The 15,880-nt window shown below is 55.0% G+C and overlaps 1 protein-coding gene and 1 long non-coding RNA gene across 2 annotated transcripts; both read right to left on the minus strand.

Annotated features, from left to right (window-relative positions):
* Positions 1-797: 797 nt before the first annotated feature.
* On the minus strand, positions 798-4,854 carry KRT19 (keratin 19). Its single transcript, XM_059671009.1, has 6 exons — positions 4,395-4,854; positions 2,321-2,403; positions 1,947-2,103; positions 1,494-1,655; positions 1,239-1,364; positions 798-1,130 (listed from the first exon to the last, which is right to left on the minus strand). Exons 1-6 carry the CDS (start codon positions 4,812-4,814, stop codon positions 876-878), a joined length of 1,203 nt encoding a protein of 400 aa, XP_059526992.1. The 5' UTR covers positions 4,815-4,854; the 3' UTR covers positions 798-875.
* Positions 4,855-5,672: 818 nt separating this feature from the next.
* LOC132219024 (uncharacterized) lies at positions 5,673-15,398 on the minus strand. Its single transcript, XR_009449342.1, has 3 exons — positions 15,132-15,398; positions 9,946-12,181; positions 5,673-7,049 (listed from the first exon to the last, which is right to left on the minus strand). It is a non-coding gene; the product is annotated as an uncharacterized LOC132219024 (long non-coding RNA).
* Positions 15,399-15,880: the final 482 nt, after the last annotated feature.

The raw sequence follows: 15,880 nt of genomic DNA on the forward strand, positions 1-15,880 counted from the left end.
GTGGATGCCTGCCCCCATTACTCGGGCTCTCACCCCAAAGCCCCAGTGTCTCCTCCGTCAGGTGGAAAAGTGTGTCAGCAGGAACTGCCCCAGGGGATCCCTGTCCTAGGCATCACCAGGAGCCAGACCGAAATGTCCTGCGGACCTGGCACAAGTGGCGTGGATCCTAGGAGACCTGGTGCCGGCTGAGCACCGAGTTGAGAATCAGGCCACCTGGATTCCAGTCTTGACTCCGCCCCGTGAAATTGCTGTGCGGCCTCGGACAAGGTACTTAACCTCTGAGCCTGTTTCCTGCTCTGTAGATGCAACTCATACTTACTACCTTTTAGGGTTGCTTTGATTAAATGGCCCATAGGAGGTGTTCAGTAACCATTCATTTCACACACACAAACACCAACCCTTGGAGGAATACAAGGGCAAACTAACCTGGAAGCAAAAAGAATCCCTCTTCTGCCATGTGCTGGAGCAGTTACATATACGACAAACCATCTCACCTCTCCGAGCCTTAGCTCACCCTTCTGTGAAATGGGAGCAATGCTTATTTCATAAGCTTCTTTTAAGAAACAGGTTACTGAAGGCTTCTGCCAACAAGAATGACCCGAACAGTCAGAGTTTGTGAGCACCCTCCCTTCCCTTTCCTGGGACAGGGTGGACTCTGGTCCAAATAAAACCTAACAAGGCCCCAGGCCTGGCCCATTTCCATGGGCTGAAGAAACAAACTCAATGCCCTTCCTCCCTTGAGCCATAACATTTTATTGACAGGTCAAAAGGAAGAGCCAGGGGGTAAGGGTCCCTCCCCTCCCCTCCCCTCCCCGCACCCAGGCGCATCCATCCCTCCCTCCGCTGGAAGCAGGAAGCCCCAGAGGCTGCTGGGCTCAGGCAGTCTTGGTGGTGAGCAGGTTGTTGTAGTAGGCATCCTGGCCCTCGAGCAGGCTGCGGTAGGTGGCGATCTCCTGCTCCAGCCGCGTCTTGAGGTCCATGAGCTGCCTGTACTCCAGGTTCTGCCGCTCGGTGTCAGCGCGCACGTCACTCAGCTGGGCTTCGATACTGCTGATCAGCCCCTGGATCTGTGCCAGCTGGGCCCCGTAGCGCGCCTCTGTTTCTGCCAGCGTGCCTTCCAGGGCGGCTTTCTGAGAGCAGGGAGAGACAAGGTGACTCAGTGGAGCCTGCGCCCCTGTCCAGGCTGCCCAAGTCCGCCAGGGCACGCGTGTGCATCCCACAGAGAAGAGGGCACCTACCATGCTGAGCTGAGATTGCAGCTCGATCTCCAGCCCCTGGAGGGTCCGGCGCAGGTCAGTGACCTCCGTCTTGCTAACCTGCAGCTGCTCCGTGTGGCCAGCGACCTCCCGGTTCAGCTCCTCAGTCTGCAATCAGAGAGGTGGCGAAGGGAATCAGCCCAGAGGCAGACCTTCCCCTCGGAGCATCAAGCCCTCTCTCCTTGCCACCCCCCGCCCCAACCCTCCCACCAAGGGCACCTGCTTCCCCCTTCATACCTTGCTGGTGAACCAGGCTTCAGCATCCTTCCGGTTCTTCTCTGCCATGACTTCATATTGGCTTCTCATGTCAGTCAGGATCTTGGCTAGGTCAATGCCAGGAGCGGAATCCACCTCCACGCTGACCTGGCCACCCACCTGGCCCCTCAGAGCACTGATCTCCTGGGAAGACAGAGCAGAGGTGGGCATGTCAGGGCCCAGAGCCTGCTGGGCCTGGGCCAGGTCATTCCCCAACCCCGCAGGCCGAAGGGGGCTGGTTTTCGGGTGCAGACCTAGGAGCTGGCCCTGAGGGAGAGAGTGGGTTGCCACCATCCCCTGCTGGCACCCTGGAAGCCATGCTCCACACCCAGGGCCATGCTGAGAGTGCGGTCAGTGTGGCCGTGGTCAGAACATACAGGAAACGGGTGTCCTGAGGAGCCCCGGGAAGCCAGGGTGGCCCCTCTGGGAACCCACCTCCTCATGGTTCTTCTTCAGGTAGGCCAGCTCCTCTTTCAGGCCTTCGATCTGCATCTCCAGGTCGGCCCTGGCCAAGGTCAGCTCGTCCAGCACCCGGCGCAGGCCGTTGATGTCCGCCTCCACGCTCATGCGCAGGTTCAGCTCCGTCTCGTACCTTTCAGAGGAAGTACTTGCAGTCAGGCCAGCCTTTCCTCTGTGCCTCTGAAGACTCACTTCCTCACCTTCTTAAGGTCCGGGGTCCATGAGAGGTGCCCCCACTGCACTAAGCCCCAAAAGGGCCTGGGATTGCCCACCCCACCTCCCCACTCCCTACCTTCCCCCACACACACACCCCCTCGGCAGAAGCAGCCCAGCAGGGCAGAGATGCTCACTTGGTTCGGAAGTCATCTGCAGCCAGACGGGCATTGTCGATCTGCAGGACAACCTTGGAGTTCTCTATGGTGGCACCAAGAATCTGGAAGGCAGAAGGTTGGCAGTTTAGCACACTGGCACTGCCCACCACTTTCTTTTCAGAGAAAGGGGAGCAAATGAGTGTGCCCCTGCTGCCTAGAGAGAAGCCCCTCATCTGCCCATGGGCCTGCTCTCTGGGAGGCATTAGCATCAGTCCTGCCCAGGAGGCAGAGCCAGGGGGGGGTGGGCGGTGGGAGGGGGGTGATGAGCAGGGGAGGGTAGGCAGGAGAGCCTGGGGAGAGTGTCTCTGAGACCTGTGCCCAAGGAAACTCCACATGGTGTCAAGGAAGACAGCCTCTATGATATGCAAACTAGATGCAGGGAAGTGGGGGTAGGGGGTTACCCCTGTCTGTATCCCCCACTCACGGCATTCTGCCCCACGGAAGGGAAATCTGTTGAGCATCTATTAGGAGCCGGGCACCTGACACCTCTTTCATGTCAGGTCAGTGGGTACCTATTTCATGGGGGTGGGAAGTGAAGTTCAGGATTCCTTGTCACCCCCAATCTCAGGTCCCGTGACCTGAGGGGCATGGTCACACCATTAAGCTACATGCATCCAGGTCAGGACGCGTTAGTCATTGTGCTGTGCGGTGATTTAAATCATTTTTAAATGGAACAGAACAGGGTGAACATAGCAGAAGTGATTGCTCACAGTAGGGTAAGGATGGCTTCCAGAAACTTTTCTCTCCATTGTACATGTGTATGAGAGAACGTGAGGACTCATCTTAAAACGTATTTCCTAGCCCTGGCTGGTTTGGCTCAGTGGCTAGAGCATTGGGCCCAGGGTCGATTCAGGTCCGGGGTTTGATTCTAGTCAAGGGCATGTACCTGGGCTGCAGGCTTGATCACCAATCAATGTGTCTCTCTCACATCAACATTTTTCTCTCTCTGTGTCTATCTCCCTCCCTTCCACTCTCTCAAAAAAAATCAATAGAAAAAAATAAATAGAAAAATATCCTCCGGTAAAAATGAACAAACAACAAAAATGTATTTCCTATCATAGGTCACAACTTAAAAAGTGCACTGTGTACCTCTAGCCCTCCCTCCGTGTCTGTGGCCTGATCTATGTCCCAGCACCCAGAGCCATGCCCATGGTGGACACTGGGCAGTGCTGTGGGGAGACCAGAATGGGGGCCCCCTCACTGGCTTCTCCTACATGTGTTCAGGACAGAGCTCCAAGCTCTTCCCTGTGGGCGGAGCCCAAGCCCCACCCTGCAGGCTCTCAGGGCCCTTGTAAGAGCCCAGGACAGAGAACTGGTGCCCACCGGGTCCTGGACAGCGGTCTCCACAGCAAAGAACCCCAAGGCCTCTGCATCTGTCCCTCCTTCACCCTGTCCAGGGGCACCCCTGGCCTCTCCCATTTCTCCCAGATCTTCTCTCAAGTCCCAGGTGGTTCCCTAGGCCTGGAGGGAGGGGCCTGAGCGTGATGGAAACCAGACCTGGCCCTGGTCCTCCAGATACAAGGAAAGGGGGGGGGGGGGCGGCAGACGCGGGGGGGGGGGTTGAGGGGGGGTGCGGGGGGGGGGGACAGGGAGCAGCTCGAGGAAGGGCTGGCCCGGGATGGACCAGATCCCTCCCAGGCCAAACTCCATTTTCCTGCTGCGAGGGCGAAGGGGGCTCCAGGTCTGGACCTCAGGGCTGCCCACAGCGGTGTCCTATGTCCCCCCATTCCTCCAGACCCCTTTTCCCTGGCCTCCCCACCCCCACCCGCCTCTCCTGCAACATGCCCCACCCACTTACACCCCCCCCCCCCCAGTTCCACACCCTGGTCCCTCTATCTGGCCTCCACTTCCTGCTCCATTGTCTCGCCCCCCCCTCACCTGCCCCCTTCTCTCCTGCCCACCCTGCGGCCCTCCCAAGTCCTAAGGGGCTCATTCCCGCCCCGCCCAGAAGTGGCCCCGCCGCCGGAAGCCCCGGCCACCGCCTCTCTCCCCGCCCCGCCCGCGGGGCTGGTGGCGCGCAGGCAGGTGCACCCCTAGCGCCTGGCGCGCCCACCTTGTCCCGCAGCTCCTGGATGGCCTTGAAGTGGTGGCTGTAGTCCCGCGCCGGCCCGGGCCCCTGCTTCAGGTACCAGTCCCGGATCTTCACCTCCAGGTCGCCGTTGGCCGCCTCCAGGGCGCGCACCTTGTCCAGGTAGGAGGCCAGGCGGTCATTGAGGTTCTGCATGGTCACCTTCTCGTTGCCCATCAGGAGCCCGTCGGAGCCGGCCGCGGCGCCCAGGTAGCCGCCGCCGTAGCCCCCAGAGGAGGACGAGGACACGAAGCGGGCGGAGGACACCGACACGCCGCGGCCGCCCGAGCCGCCGTGGATGCTGGGCGCGCGGTAGGCGCCCCCCACCCCGAAGCGCATCAGGCCGCTGCCCGGGCCCCCGAAGGAAGAGGCGGCCGAGGACTGGCGATAGCTGTAGGAAGCCATAGCAAGAGAGGACTGGCGAGAGGACTGGCGGCGACCCTGGTCGGAGGAGCTGTGGTCCCAGGGAGGAGTGACCAGGCTCTCACCTGGAGCTTTTTATGCTCGAGGGGAGGGGGGAGGGCCGGGCGGGATATCTGAGGCCGAGGAATTTGCTGGCTCCTGAGTGCACACACGGGCACTCTCCCCATTGGCCAGCTCCTGGCGGCTCTGCCTCCAACTCTCTCTCCTCCCAGGCGCTGGAGGCTCCAGCCCTGAGGGAGCCGCCCCGCCCAGCCCACTGGGCCCCCAGACCAGGCTCTCCCTCTGGCGCCCACTTGTTCCCATCTGCACCCCCATCGCCACATGCTTAGACACCCCTTTCCAGTGCACACTCTGACCCTCCTTCATCAGATCACCCCAGGAATTAGGTCTCTGGGAGCGTGTATGCTGCTCCCTTCCTCCCCCAGGGATCACTCGCTCAGAGTCCCCCTCAAGAATCCGGAACTGAGCCCCTTCCTTGTGATCATAATTAACCCCCAAAGTACATGTTCCACATGCCTGCACCTGCTCAGAATGACAGCCTCTGGGAGCCCACCTCTTGGGGACCACCCACACCATGACTCCCCCTTGCAGCCCCCCAGATGAGAGTGCTGGGAGGGGCACGCTTGCCTGCCTGCCTGCCTCCTGAGACAAAGCTGCCCCACCCTGCTGTGTCCATACACAGCCAGGAAGTGACAATGGGCTCCTGGGAACAGCTGCTGGGAGCAGCTCTGCAGCTGGACGGTGAGGGGCACCTTCACACCTGGGGCTGGCCCCTCACTCCCGGACTCACCCCAGCCCACCTCACCCCACCCCCCCACCCCCCACCAGGACAACCTCCTACCCTCCAACCCCCATGAATGATCCATGATGGGAATCCTAGCCGCAGGGAGGCAAGTAACTTGCCCATGAGACATTCAGCAACTGCCACCCAGAAGAAAAAAATAGGATGGAATCCCTCTCTCCGTGTGAGCAGCTGCAGGCGGGGTCAGAGGCTGAATCCTTGCCCCTCACAATCTCATCCTAGTGGGTGGGTGGATGAGAGGGCCCTGCCAGGATGCCCACAAAATGACGTTTTGCTAATAGAGGAAGGAGCCCCTCCTCTCCACTCACAGCCCTAACCCAGCTCTACATGCAGCCCAACCATGCCATCTCCTTTCTCATCACTATGGAGGGCCAGGCCCCCTGCCAGACCCTGCCGGGCACTGCCAGCACCTCAGCCATTTACTGTCCCCAGGGGCCTCACCCTCCACAGAACTGTCCCCATGGTTCCTTCCGTTCTTCGGTCAGAGCAGTCCCCCAGGCTCAGGACAGAGGCCCTATGACCTATTGACAGAGTGTTAGGGAGTTGGGCCAGTCATGCCCTATCGCTACGCCTCAGTTTCCCCCATGAAATATCAGCCCTCCGATCTGCACATTATCATCTGGGTCACCTGTGGCTAAATGAAGACTTGTCCCCAGACACTGAGACCATGTCCCCAATAAACTGTCTTCTATCCACCAGCGTACCCAGGAACAGGGACAGGTTACCCCACACGCACACACCTATCACCCCACCCCCTGCCCCCAGGAGCAGCCCCAGCCACTAGGAAGACCGGCCTCAGGCTGTTTAAACTAGTGAAGCAGGCCTGCAAGTGGGTAGGTCCCCAATGGAGAAGAGGCGAACAGAGTCATGAAAGCAGGGTGTGGCCGGACCTTCACAAAGGTTGTAGCCTGTAGCCACCGGGTCTGGTCTGACATGAGTCACTCTCTTTATTTGGCCTTGAGGAAGAGGCCTGCTCCTGGTGGGGGAAGAGGAGATGGGCCAGATAGTTGCTATGTACACTAAGCCCCAGCCAGAATGTCTGTTTTTCCGGCCTGATAGGGGCCTCTGGAAAGGAACTTTGTATTAGGAAACAGACTAGAACCAGTGGTTCCCCCCGGCCCCCCGCCCCCGGAAAGATCAAGGGATTGTGAGTTCCCTAAACTTCAGAGGAGCTTAGAGTCCCAGCTCCCCACCCCAAGACCATAACCATCAGAACAGCTGGCTGTAGTATAGGACCTTTTACCAAGGCTTTTCAAATCCCATTGGGTCCTCACAGCAGCCCAGTGGAAAGGGTATCCTTATCCCCATTTTACAGATGAGGAAACAGAGGCTCCGAGGGGGGTAGTGACTTGCCAGAGTCCACAGCCAGGAGTGTCAGATTCGGGCTTCCAGCCTTTGTAGAATGGGTGTGGCATCTGCAGGGAGGGTGGGGGGGGGATTTGGGATATTTAATCCCCTAACCCAGTGGTCCACAAACTGCAGCTGGTGAGCCACATGCGGCTCTTTGGCCCCTTGAGTGTGGCTCTTCCACAAAATACCGACTTCTGTGCATGGGCCATGAAGTTTCAATCGCACTGTACATGCGTGCCCGCACGTGGTATTTTGTGGAAGAGCCACACTCAAGGGGCCAAAGAGCCGCATGTGGTTCATGAGCCGCAGTTTGCCAACCACTGCCCTAACCTAAACAAAGGAGTTCCTGCTCCTGGCTCTCTTGGTTCCTCTGCATTTACCCCCGTGGCCCACAGCCATGTGGATCCCACACACAACGGACAATGGGCTGCAACTAGCCGATGTTGAACTGGACCCGATGCCACAAGGAAGGGAAATGCTGGGCATTGCTTTGCTTCTAGCTCTCCTGAACCCCCAGCTGCACTTCTATGACTGGACTAAGGGACATGGGACTTTGGAAACCCAGGGATGTAATTCCACACAAATTTAAAAAAAAATCACTCATTCTCCAGACAACTCTTTCTTTTGCAATATCGTCAGAACTCCACACCCAGGACTCAGTGGGGAAAAGAATACCCAAGTTCCCCAGTAACGAAACTGCCATTTTCCAGAGAATTTCCTCAATCCATTGAGATTTTGCTTCCCAGCAATTGTTGTCAGTTTGGCCCAAATAAACTCATAAAAATAATCTTACAGGTTTGGCCCTAGCCGGTTTGGCTCAATGGATAGAGCGTTGGCCTGTGGGCCAAAGGGTCCTGGGTTTGATTCCAGTCAAGGGCATGTACCTTGGCTGCAGGCTTCTCCCCAGCCCGGGCCCTGGCTGGGGCTTGTGCAGGAGGCAACCAATGTGTCTCTCTCACATGGATGTTTCTCTCTGTCTTTCCCTCTCCTTCCATTCTCCCTAAAAATCAATGGGAAAAGATCCTCGGGAGGATTAACAAAAAAACAAACAAACAAAAGATTCTTACAGGTTTGGACTGTTCTTGTGTTGACAGAGCAAATGGAGAGAGCACTCACTTCTGCCCAGGAGCACTGAGAGGTGTTTTATAGAGGGCAGGACACTTAACTAAGAGACTGAAAGATAAATAAGTGTGTGGGGGCAGAGGAGGGCCTGGATGAGTGAGTAGATTGCTGATATCAGTTTTGGGGAACATCCAGTGACTCAGTCTGGGGGCATGTGAGGAGGGGAGGGGCCAAGGAAGAGGTGGAGGCAGGGGGTGGGAGTGGGGGGGTTGGGGGCTGTACTTCAGCCAAGGAGTTGTTGGACTTGATGCTGAAGACATGGAAAGTCATGTCAATCCTTTGTATTTCAGAAATTGCCAGAGTTCCAAGTGGAGAGTGGGTTGGTGGGAGGGAGGGAGGCATGGCCAGGGGGAGGGAGGCCAGTTAAGGGTCTGCTGAGATAGGCTATGTTAGAGGGAGAGGGCCTGAAACTCCTCCCAGTAATGCGGATGGAGAGTTGAAGACAGAGACCAGAGATGCTGGCCACGCTATGGGCAGCTCCAGGCCTTGCTCAGGCCAGGTGGGTGATATCAGGACGACCCAGGGCCAGCATCCCAGGTCTGTCGCCACTCCTCTCTGTCACTTCCCACAAGTGGAAACCCAGGAAAGGTGAGGCAGGGCGGCTGGGTCAGGACGGCCCATGGCGTTCCCCAGAGGAGGAAAAACTAGCCTGACTGGAACCTGGGCCAGTCATGGATGAGGGGAGAAAGCTCTGAGTCCTAGGGACCAGCCCCTTGTCCAGGCCAGTGGGGAAGGGAGAGGGTCAGCTACCCCTCAAGTGTCACATTTCACACACACATGGGAAGACCAGGACTGCCCACCCATCCAGGGACTGAGTGTTTACTGGATCAGGCTTAGGGGGAGGGGCCTGGCGGGCTACTTGGTCTGGGAGAGAGAGCTCTTTCTGCCTCTGCCCAGACCCTGGGCTATTTGGGCTGCATTTGGAGCCCTGTGCCAAGCCTCAGCTCATGCCAACTGGGCATGGGGAGGGCCAGACCCAGGACAGAGAGGAAGAAAAATGTCCTGGTGCCTGCCCTGATTTCCGGGTTCTCTGCTCCCTTTTCAGCCAGCTAACTTCCCTCCCACCAGGATCCTCCAGGGAAACAGCCCCCCTCAGGAACAAAGACTCTAGGACGTGGCACGTTTTCTGTTTTAAAACTCATCTTTCTGATCCATGAATCCCCAGTGAGCTCTACAGAGCACTTCCTGGCCTCACTCTAGCGAGGTTCCTCTCCGGGACCTGGCATTGTCTTTTTTAGGATCAGGTGTGGCTCTAGGGCCCCGGCTCTCTCAGCAGTTTCACTGAACACCTACTATGCACTGAAGGCTGGCACATGGCCAGGAGGTGGCATCCCTGCCCTCCAGGAGGGACCAGGCTCGTCCTCAGGCCCGGAGCAACCGCCTTCCTCACCCGTCTCCTCCCGCTAAGGATGCCAGTAGCTCCAGTTCCTCTTTGGGCACCACCTCCTCCGGGAGGTCCACTCAGGCCGGGTCCATTTCACCCCAATATATACACAGGCCCCTGGGTCACCCCATCACAGGCCACAGCTCTGTCTCCCCAGCTAGACGTGGAGCTTCAGTGCTGCATGTAGCCCCAAGGTCGATCCCGAGCTAGTAAATGTTTACTGATTATTCGCTGGAAAAGAGGAAGAAATGGGAGAAGCCCTTTTTATCATTCAACCAATAATGATGAATTGCTCTCTATGTACCAGGCACCTTCTATTATCAAACAGAAAGGGTTCGTCCACCCAGCACTAATAGAATCAAACACTAAATACTGAGAATTGCAGCTGAGAAATATTATTATGAATGGCACCACCCAGGAGAACAGGAAACTAATGCTCAAAACCCCAAACTCACCCGGCTGGTGTGGCTCAGTGGTTGAGTGTCAACCCATGAACCAGGAGGTCGTGGTTAGATTCTCAGTCAGGGCACATGCCCAGGTTGCGGGTTCCATCCCCAGTAAGGGGCGTGCAGGAGGCAGCTGATCAATGATTCTCTCATCATTGATGTTTCTCTCTCCTTCTCCCTTCTTCTCTCTGAAATAAATAAAAATATATTTTAAAATAAATAAATAAAAATCTTTTGTTTTCCAGATATAAGGGAGATTGTTTTTCTTAGAGCGATTAGGTAAATTATCCCGTTGTAAGCAGCATTGAGACAGTTTTATTTTTTCCCTCCTGAACGTGGAAATGAATATTATTATTTTCATGACATATGTTTGTTTGCATAAATTCAATAAGAACCTGTTCTTTTATAATGGGACACAATTGATAACTGGTTTCATTAACCAAGACTTTGACTGGAATGTCATGCTTGACAGAGATGTGTAGACTCAGACGTCACCAGAAACTTTAAAGAATTAAGGTTAACTTTGGAAGCCAATAAAAGCCTCTTGGGAAAACAGCCTGCTACCTAGCTTGCATGGTTGACAGCAGTCTTTCCAGGAGAGTAGCAGAGGTTGCTTTCCTGGGAGATGGCAAAGAAAGGGCCTCAAAACATTTGGGAGACATGGAACCTGGGAATTTACCCAAATCTATAGGTGTCGCAGGCTAAGATCGGTGGCCAATATGTGCTTGGCTTCTTAGCCTTGAGAGGCCAAAGTTCAATCTGGAGATGCTGTATGAAATTCCAGAAAAGCAGATTTAAAAAGAGCCTATATGATCAATTGTGGGGTTTTTTTCTTGTTGTGTTTATGCAAATAATCAGGCCAAATTTATTGAAACTAGACTTATGCAATAAATTAGTCTCACTTTGTCTATCTTCGATAAAATTGAGGATGATTTTAGGGAGAGAAATTGTGTTTCAGTATAATTCACAGTCGTGGATGTTAGATTCTAGTTCAGTCGACTGTCATTAAAGTTTTATTTTTTCACCTATAAACTGGATCCTGAACCTTTCTAGTTTTCTTAAATATGTAGCTACCACCCTCTGAACGAATGTGTTTTTTTCCTCCCAGTCTTTGACTTGGAATTAGTGAGAGCTAAAACTGTTTGGGGTTTTTCTGAGAAGACATGACGTCAACTTCAGAGACATCACCACAATAGCTCATGGCTCAACCATCTCAGTGACTAACTCCGCGAAGCCGCACAGATAATCTACCTGCGAACCCGTGAGATCGTCAGCGACATTCCAACTGCGGAGCAGGACAAGCTATCCAACTGTCGCTGCTGCCTTCATTCCAGAAAAAGAAGCTCTGAGCCAGGTGTTTAGAAAGCTTCTCCACTGAGTCTGACAGGCTCAGAAACTGGTTTTCAGGTGATTGATCTGTGTGTGTTTCTTTCTTTTGTTTGAATAGACACGCCCCTTATTCAATACCTCCTTGCTTGCTGACAGGACACAGACCACAGACCTCACTTCAGAGGCCAGCTGCATCACCGCCTCCTGAATTCACACTCAGCAACTGAACTGAACTAACTTATTCTAAGGACTGAGTTATTGGATCGATGAACTATGGAGCCACCTACCAATTTAGCTCCTGAATGGGGAAACTCGTTTAAAGTTTCAAAGGCGGAACTGAAGGGACCAAAAGTGTTGCCATCCTTAAGCAGCATTTTGGGGATACAGTGGGGCCTTGACTAACGAGTGTCCCGACTAACGAGTTTTTCGAGATACGAGCCGTCTCTCGGCCGATTTTTTGCTTTGAGTTGTGAGCTAAAATTCGGGTTACGAGCCAGCTTCAGATACCCCACCGCTAGTGGGCGCAGCGAACGTCACAGTGAACGCCACAACATCAGCCCAGCATCACGTGTCTCGCTCGTTCACTTTTGATTTGACATACGCGTAATCTGAGTTACGAGCTCCGTCACGGAACGAATTAAACTCGTAAGTCAAGGCCCCACTGTATTGATGTTCAGCTGTTTATTAAGAAACAAAAGACTGACCCTCCGGTTTTCCTACCTGAGATACAGACATAGGTGGGAGGAAAAGTATTAATTTTTTTTAACCCCCACAGTAGCCCAAGAGTCATTCTACCTTAGGGCTTGGGAGCTGAAATGTAACTTCGGTCAAGATGTTTTCTTTAGCCTGCCAGAAGTCCCAACCTTGCGACCATTCGTCAGATCCCAGCTCCTGTCTGCTGCTGCCTCCAAGGTTGCTGATGACAGAGAGAGAGAGAGAGAGAGAGAGAGAGAGAGAGAGAGAGAGAGAGAGAGAGAAAGCGCTTTCTAGAAGTATGATTTTAAAGCTAAATTGAATCAAAGTCAGAAGGACCCTTGGTTTCATGTCTAGACTTTGAGCTTCTAGAACAAAGTGGTCAAAACATCCTGCTGCCCTGACCGGTTTGGCTCAGTGGATAGAGCATTGGCCTGCGGACTCAAGGGTCCCAGGTTCGATTCTGGTCAAGGGCATGTACCTTGGTTGCAGGCACATCCCCAGTAGGGAGTGTGCAGGAGGCAGCTGATCGATGTTTCTCTCTCATCGATGTTTCTAACTCTCTATCCCTCTCCCTTCCTGTCTGTTAAAAAATCGATAAAATATATTTAAATAATAATAAAAAAAGTCCTGCTTTCCAGAGCCTTCATCCCGGGTCAGGGAGACATGATGGAGTTCTGGTAGCGTAAGTAGCTGGACAATAAGAACGAAAGGGAGCCCAATATTCTAGGAAGATGAACGGACAGTAAGCCTGCTTCATTAGGAAGCTGCAGCCTCACACACTCCCCAGGGACCGCTGCCCCCTCCGCCTGTTCCGGGAAAGTCCTCCGCTAGATGCATGTCCTGTAGAGGCCTAGAGGCCCAGGTGGCAGTCCCTCCACTTTGGGGCATGTGCAGCAGGAATTAAGAGAGTGACAAGGGGCAGAGCCTAGCCTGGGGAAAGGATGAATTGGATAAAGCACACAGAACCCTGGAAGATCTAGAAAATTGACCGATTAAGGAGAAGACCCATCAGAAGCCCCGGAAAGCCCAGCCGGTGTGGTTCGGTGGTTGTAGGTCGGCCTATGAACCAGGAGGTCACGGTTTGACTAAATTCGAATTGGTCTGGGCACATGCCTGAGTTTCAGGCTCCATCCCCAGTGTGGGGCATGCAGGAGGCAGCCAATCAATGATTCTCTCTCACCATTGATATTTTTCTTCCTCTCCCTTCCTCTCTGAAATCAATACAAATATTTAAAGAAGAAGAAGAAGAAGAAGAAGAAGAAGAAGAAGAAGAAGAAGAAGAAGAAGAAGAAGAAGAAGAAGAAGAAGAAGAAGAAAAAGTCCAGGAAAAGTTGGGAGATTGGGAAATTGGTTAGTTTGCAAGGGCGCCTGGTCTTCCCTGAGCCCGAGATAACATTATCCAAGCTTAACAAAGTACTCTCTCACCAGCTGGTTAACACTTGCACTTTCTCTCTCCCGGTAACAGCCTTGTGCATTGTGCGCCAGGCAGCCGCTGGGGGCCCAGGGAGAGCCCAAGTACAGCAACACAGCGCCAACCGGAGCGCAGCCGGGCACAGACTGTGCTAGCCGGACGGGGACAGGCATGGACTAAGGCTGAGTCACTAAGCCAACACCACAAATCGCTGGCATTGGCCCTGCTCTGGGCCTGGTGAAGACAAAGCTGGGCTTCTCCATAGCGGGACCGACAGATGAGACATCGGAAACCTAGGGGCAGCCTCCTCTTTCTACCCCAATAAATCTTACCACAACACTTCAACCTCCCCTGCGTGGTCCCCGGAAATGCGTTTCCACCGGCAACAATTCAAGGAAGGAGGGGTGCGCGGGGAGGAGCAAAGTAGGGAAGGGGTGAAGGGCCATCAGCAGGGAGAGGCCAATGACGGGCCCCTGAGGAGGAGGCGCGTGGACAGAGACCTGAATGAATCGAACTTTCAGATTCTGGGGGACCAGCGGAGGCAACCCCCCTGAAGAACACCCAGAAGGCCCTGGCTGAGAGGGGTCCCCGGTCGGTCAGTACGAGGGTCTGCAGTCTGGTTAGGGGGCTGGGCTGTGTGCCCAGGAGCACGGGAGCCTCTGGGGCATAGCCTGGGCCCAAGGGCGGCAGCAGGAAATCCGACAGGAGCTCATAGAAGGTTCAGGCAAGAGATGTGAGAGGAACCCGTGAAAAGGGGCTGATGCAGAGCCCACCGGGTAAGCTGATGGAATCACGCAGAGTGGGAGGGAGGGAGAGGAATTGGAGGTGACTCCTAGCTTGAGGCCTGAGCCGGCGTTTGCTCTGTGGTCAGGGGACTGTTCTGGGACACGTTTGTCTTATCTGATTCGCCTCCAGGAGGACAGTGGTCACCCCCGTTTCTGGAAAAGCTTCTTCTTCCCCAGAAAGGCAGCCGGAGGAGTGGGCTGGGGAGGGGACATTCTTGGGAGCAGCTGGAATTCACCGAAAGGCAGCTGCCACTCTGGTGACAGACACGGAGCCCTGGCTGCCTCTGGCCCCTCCCGGCCCCAGCCGGCTGCAAGCTAAACATTCATTAGGCAGAAACTGCAAAGTCTCATAACCGGGTGGGCTGCCAGAAGCGGGGAATACCAGGAACGCCCAGGTCTGGGGTCTGATGGGGGAGATGCCCTTTGCTCGGAGAAAGAGCCATGGAGGCCCCACCCTTTGCCAGGGGCGGGGCACGCAAGGGCCCTTTTGATCAATGGACAGTGGATTGGGAGACACCACTGCGCCCACCCCCACCTCCCGCCCCCCCAGAACATGGTGGGAGGACCAACCCTCACTGGGCACCTCACTGCCTTCCAGGCCGGACCTGTGGAATGCCAGCCCCCCGCCCGCTCCCTGAGACCAGCGCCCGCCAGTGGAATGTGCTGGGGTTGGGGGACTTCCTCCCAGGGCCTTGTCTGGGATTAGGGCTGGGCCTGTGGAACCAGAACATCCACCAAAGACATCAGTAAACACGCCGCTAGGGCCTCGCACACAGAAACCAAACAAACACTTCAGACAGGGAGCTCTGTGTCTGGGGCTGAGCTGGAGGGCGGGGGGGGGGGGGGTAGGATGGGGGGGGGAGTCTTCAGGCAGTCACATGGCCCACCCCTGCCAGGCTCTTTACCTGGTTCTTAGCCTCATCCCGACCAGCATCTACTGGAAGTCTGCAAGATGAACTGGACAAAACTCTTACCTCCTACCCCTTCTAGCCCACAGGGTTTCAAGCCTGGCCTGCACAGCCTCAGCAGAGAGGGGCAGGCTCAGCAGCCTGCTGCTGACCACCCACACTCACACACCAGCTCACACACCCACACACTCACACACACACACCCACTCACACACACACTCACACACTCACATACCCACTCACACACCCTCACACCCACACACTCACACACACCCACTCACACACCCACTCACACACTCACATACCCACTCACACACCCACACACTCACACACACACCCACTCACACACCCACTCACACACTCACATACCCACTCACACACCCACACACCCACACACCCACACACTCACACACACACCCACTCACACACTCACACACTCACACACCCACACACCCTCACACACACACACGCACACACTCACACACACATGCACACTCACAACCCTCATTCCCACTCACATATACACACTCACACACATGCTCACATACTCTCCACACACACACCCACACACTCACACACCCAAACATGCACACACACACTCACACACCCAAACATACACACACACACTCACACACACACTCACATACACACTCACACACACACTCACACACACACACACACACACACACTCACACATCCACACACACTCACACACCCACAAATTCACACACCCACACACCCAAACATGCACACACACACACACCCAAACATGCACACACACACTCACACACTCACACACCCAAACATGCACACAC

Source organism: Myotis daubentonii, chromosome 16 (assembly GCF_963259705.1).
Source record: "Myotis daubentonii chromosome 16, mMyoDau2.1, whole genome shotgun sequence".
In the NCBI taxonomy this organism is placed as follows: Eukaryota; Metazoa; Chordata; class Mammalia; order Chiroptera; family Vespertilionidae; genus Myotis; species Myotis daubentonii.